Consider the following 5032-nt stretch of genomic DNA (forward strand, 5'->3'; position numbering starts at 1 on the left):
TCATAACTAAATAACCGTAGCTCGGATTTAAATAAACTTTATATGTAAATGGGGTAGGAAAATGCCTAGTTTAACATGGTGCACTTCATTTTTCTGTTTAACAACATTAAAATTGTGTTTATGGCAGATCAGTACCATATCCAATATATGCATGTGGGGATTTTCCGGAATTGTTGTTTGTTGTTTCCGGCCTCATTTAAATTGCCTAGATAGGTAGTTTTGTTATGCTTCACCCTTGCCATGTTGAATAACATTTAATATTGTTGGGTACATAACCGAGAGAGAACTAAATGAGTCATGTGGTGTTTCGTCAATATGCAACTCATTGCATATTGAGCTCCACTTAATTTGTAGTGTTGTTTGTTGCATTTGCCATGCCATGAATCATTAAACCGGACATGCATCATACTTGATTGTACATCATGCCATGTTTATGTGATGGTTGTTTACTATGTTGTTTGTTTCTTTCCGGGTTGCTTCTCTCATTAGCTTCGGTTTCGTTCCGGAGTTGTGAGGATTCGTTCGACTCCGTCTGTTTGTCTTCTTCATGGACTCGTTCTTCTTCCTAGCGGGATTTCAGGCAAGATGACCATACCCTCGAAATCACTTCTATCTTTGCTTGCCTGTTGTTCGCTCTATTGCTTTGCCACGCTACCTACCACTTGTTATATCATGTCTCCCATATTGCCATGTCAAGCCTCTAACCCACCTTTCCTAGCAAACTGTTGTTTGGCTATGTTACCGCTTTTGCTCAGCCCCCTCTTATAGTGTTTCTAGTTGCAGGTGAAGATGAAGTTTGTTCCATGTTGGAACATGGATATGTTGGGATATCACAATATCTCTTATTTAATTAATGCATCTATATGCTTGGTAAAGGGTGGAAGGCTCAGCCTTATGCCTGGTGTTTTGTTCCACTCTTGCCGCCCTAGTTTCCGTCATACCGGTGTTATGTTCCTTGATTTTGCGTTCCTTACGCGGTTGGGTGATTTATGGGACCCCCTTGACAGTTCGCTTTGAATAAAACTCCTCCAGCAAGGCCCAACCTTGGTTTTACCATTTGCTACCACCTATCCCCTTTTCCCTTGGGTTCTGCAGACTCAAGGGTCATCTTTATTTTAACCCCCCCGGGCCAGTGCTTCTCTAAGTGCTGGTCCGAACTGATTAGACTGCGGGGCCCCCTCGTGGAAACTCGAGGTCTGGTTTTACTCGTAGGATGTCTCATCCGGTGTTGCCCTGAGAACGAGATATGTGCAGCTCCTATCGGGATTGTCGGCACATCGGGTGGCTTTGCTGGTCTTGTTTACCATTGTCGAAATGTCTTGTAAACCGGGATTCCGAGACTGATCGGGTCTTCCCGGGAGAAGGAATATCCTTCGTTGACCGTGAGAGCTTATAATGGGATAAGTTGGGACACCCCTGCAGGGTATTATCTTTCGAAAGCCGTGCCCGCGGTTATGAGGCAGATGGGAATTTGTTAATATCCGGTTGTAGAGAACTTGACACTCGACTTAATTAAAATGCATCAACTGCGTGTGTAGCCGTGATGGTCTCTTTACGGCGGAGTCCGGGAAGTGAACACGGCTTTTGGGTTATGTTTGACGTAAGTAGGAGTTCAGGATCACTTCTTGATCATTATTAGTTGACGACCGTTCCGTTGCTTCTCTTCTCGCTCTTATTTGCGTATGTTAGCCACCATATATGCTTAGTGCTTGCTGCAGCTCCACCTCACTACCCCTTTCCTACCCTTAAGCTTAAATAGTCTTGATCTCGCGGGTGTGAGATTGCTGAGTCCTCGTGACTCACAGATTCTACCAAAACAGTTGCAGGTGCCAACGATACCAGTGCAGATGACGCAACCGAGCTCAAGTGGGAGTTCGACGAGGAACGTGGTCGTTACTATGTTTCATTTTCCGGATGATCAGTAGTGGAGCCCAGTTGGGACGATCGGGGATCTAGCATTTGGGGTTGTCTTCTTTTGTTTTGGTTCCGTAGTCGGATCTATGTGTGTATCTTGAACGATGTATGAATTTATTTATGTATTGTGTGAAGTGGCGATTGTAAGCCAACTCTTTATCCCATTCTTGTTCATTACATGGGATTGTGTGAAGATGACCCTTCTTGCGACAATACCTACAATGCGGTTATGCCTCTAAGTCGTGCCTCGACACGTGGGAGATATAGCCGCATCGTGGGTGTTACACGGCGCCCCCTCCTTCCTTCTCTTCTCTTTCCCCTTTCCTTCTCTCCTACTCCTACTACTTGGAAGGGCTCCTAGTTCTACTAGGAAAGGAGGAATCCTACTCCCGGTGGGAGTAGGACTCCCCTAGGGCGCGCCATAGAGAGGGCTGGCCCTCTCCCTCCTCCACTCCTTTATATATGGGGGAGGGGGGCACCCCATAGACACAACAATTGATCATTGATCTCTTAGCCATGTGCGGTGCCCCCCTCCACCATAATCACCTCGATCATATCGTAGCGGTGCTTAGGCGAAGCCCTGTGTCGGTGGCATCATCATCACCGTCATCACGCCATCGTGCTGACGGAACTCTCCCTCGAAGCTCTGCTGGATCGGAGTTCGTGAGACGTCATTGAGCTGAACGTGTGCTGAACTCGGAGGTGCCGTGCGTTCGGTACTTGGATCGGTCGGATCGTGAAGACGTACGACTACATCATCCGCGTTGTTCTAACGCTTCCACTTTCGGTCTACAAGGGTACGTGGACAACACTCTCCCCTCTCGTTGCTATGCATCACCATGATCTTGCGTGTGCGTAGGATTTTTTTTGGAATTACTACGTTCCCCAACAGCCGAGACGTGCACCATCCAGTTGCAACAACAATAGCAACAGACCACCTAGCATGGAGCAGTTGCTGCAGGCGCAGACGCAACTTATCCAACTTCAGACTCGAAACATGCAGAACAACAATAACACTGGGGGGCCGCCACCACCACCTCCACCACCCCCCGTAGACAGACTTACCCGGTTCTTGAGGCTGCGACCTCCGACATTCTCCAGTTCCTGTGAGCCCATGGTTTCAGATGATTGGCTCCGGTCCATTGCCAGGAAGCTTGATACTGCTCAGTGTACTGAGGTTGAGAAGGTGCGTTTTGCCGCACATCTGCTGGAAGGTTCCACAGCTGCTTGGTGGGACAACTATCTGATTACCTACCCCAATATTGATACCATTACTTGGGAGCAATTCAGGACTGCCTTCCGCAATGCCCATGTTCCAGCCGGCGCAGTAGCTCTGAAGAAGAAGGAATTTCGTGCACTTCGCCAGCGTTCCCTTTCTGTGAATGAGTACTGGGAGGAGTTCAACCAGCTTGCACGCTATGCACCTGATGATGTGGCGACCGATGCAGCTAGGCAAGAGAAGTTTCTGGAAGGGCTGAATGATGAGTTGTCTTTTCAGTTGATGGCTCTCACCTTCAACAGTTGTCAGGCTCTTTTTGACAAGGCTCTTATCCTGGAGGGAAAACAAAAGGAGATAGAAAGACGCACGAGGAAGAGGAACTTTCATAAGCACAACTCCAACTCATCTCAGAAGCTTCGCACCTCATCCCCACCAAGGCACTATGGTTCTTCTTCCAAGTCTAGCGGTAATTCTATCAAGGCAACTGCTCACACAACCATAGCGATTTTAACCGCAACAACCACCAACATCATCACAAGGGAAATCATCATGATGGCCACAAGCATCATAGTGGCAATAGAGGTCATAGTCATGACAGGCCCAAGAAGGTCGTAAGAGAAGTCACCTGTTACAAGTGCCAGAAACCTGGACATTATGCCAGTGACTTCCCAGAGAAGAAGGCGAGCAATAATGGGAGTGGCTCAAATCCCAATCCTTTTTTCAAGGCTAAAGTGAATCACATCTCCGCAGAAGAAGCTCATGAGTCACCAGATGCAGTAATCGGTAGGTTCCGAGTTAATTCCAATCCTACAGTCATATTATTTGATACTGGTGCATCCTATTCATTCATGTGGATAAGTATGAGCTAGCCACCCAAACTCTTAGCAGTCCGGTAGTAGTCCATTCTCCAGGGGCAAAGATGAAATGCACCAAGGGGTGCGTTGATCTATCATTGACCTTGGGAAGATCCATTATTCCCACAAGTCTTATCATCTTGAATTCCCAAGGTTTGGATGTGATACTAGGCATGGACTGGCTAGTCCAGCACAAGGGGAGTATTAACTATGTCGAGAGGTCTATCTCCCTTACCAACTTGGAAGGAAAATGCTTCAAGATTATTTGCAAGAGAAAATTGAAGTCAGCACTACTCAATTCTCTCAAAGAGGTTAGCCTTGATCAAGTCCCAATTGTACGGTAGTACCTAGATGTGTTCCTTGAGGATCTACCTGGAATGCCACCCGATAGGGACATTGAGTTTATAATTGACTTAGTTCCCGGTACATCACCTATGTACAAGATACCATATAGGTTGTCTGCACATGAGCTTGCAGAACTTAAGAATCGGATTCATGAGTTGCAAGAAAAGGGATTTATTCGCCCAAGTTCTTCACCATGGGGAGCTCCAATCCTATTTGTGAAGAAGAAGGATGGTAGTTTCAGGATGTGTGTGGACTATCGTTCTCTTAACAAGGTCACCATCAAGAATAAGTACCCGCTACCCATGATCAATGATCTATTTGATCAACTTCAAGGGGCAAAGATCTTCTTAAAGATTGATTTGTGATCTGGTTACCATCAGTTGAAAATTAGGGAGCAGGATATACCCAAGAAAACTTTTCGCACAGGATATGGACTGAATGAGTTCACGGTTATGTCATTTGGTCTGACCAATGCGCCAGCGTAATTCATGCATATGATGAATAAGGTATTCATGGAATTTCTTGACAAGTTTGTCGTTGTGTTCATCGATGATATTCTTGTCTTATCCAAGAACGAGAAGGAACATGAGGAACATCTTCGCCAAGTGTTGGAAAAGCTAAGAGAGCATAAGTTGTACACCACGTTCAGAAAATGTGAGTTTTGGCTGAAGGAAGTGGGATTCCTAGGACACATTATCTC

The 5032-nt window shown here is 46.2% G+C and overlaps 1 protein-coding gene across 1 annotated transcript; it reads left to right on the plus strand.

Annotated features, from left to right (window-relative positions):
* Positions 1 to 2857: 2857 nt before the first annotated feature.
* On the plus strand, positions 2858 to 4697 carry LOC120974002 (uncharacterized). The gene is made up of 2 exons (XM_040400346.1): positions 2858 to 3599; positions 4465 to 4697. Exons 1-2 carry the CDS (start codon positions 2858 to 2860, stop codon positions 4695 to 4697), a joined length of 975 nt encoding a protein of 324 aa, XP_040256280.1.
* Positions 4698 to 5032: the final 335 nt, after the last annotated feature.

This window comes from Aegilops tauschii, chromosome 2 (assembly GCF_002575655.3).
Source record: "Aegilops tauschii subsp. strangulata cultivar AL8/78 chromosome 2, Aet v6.0, whole genome shotgun sequence".
Taxonomy (NCBI): domain Eukaryota; kingdom Viridiplantae; phylum Streptophyta; class Magnoliopsida; order Poales; family Poaceae; genus Aegilops; species Aegilops tauschii.

Coding starts and splice junctions, on each gene's coding strand:
- LOC120974002 (XM_040400346.1), top strand. CDS start 2,858: ATGGAGCAGTTGCTGCAGGCGCAGACGCAACTTATCCAACTTCAGACT. Junction 3,600..4,464: donor TTCTTCTTCCAAGTCTAGCG/GTAATTCTATCA, acceptor ATGAGCTTGCAG/AACTTAAGAATCGGATTCAT.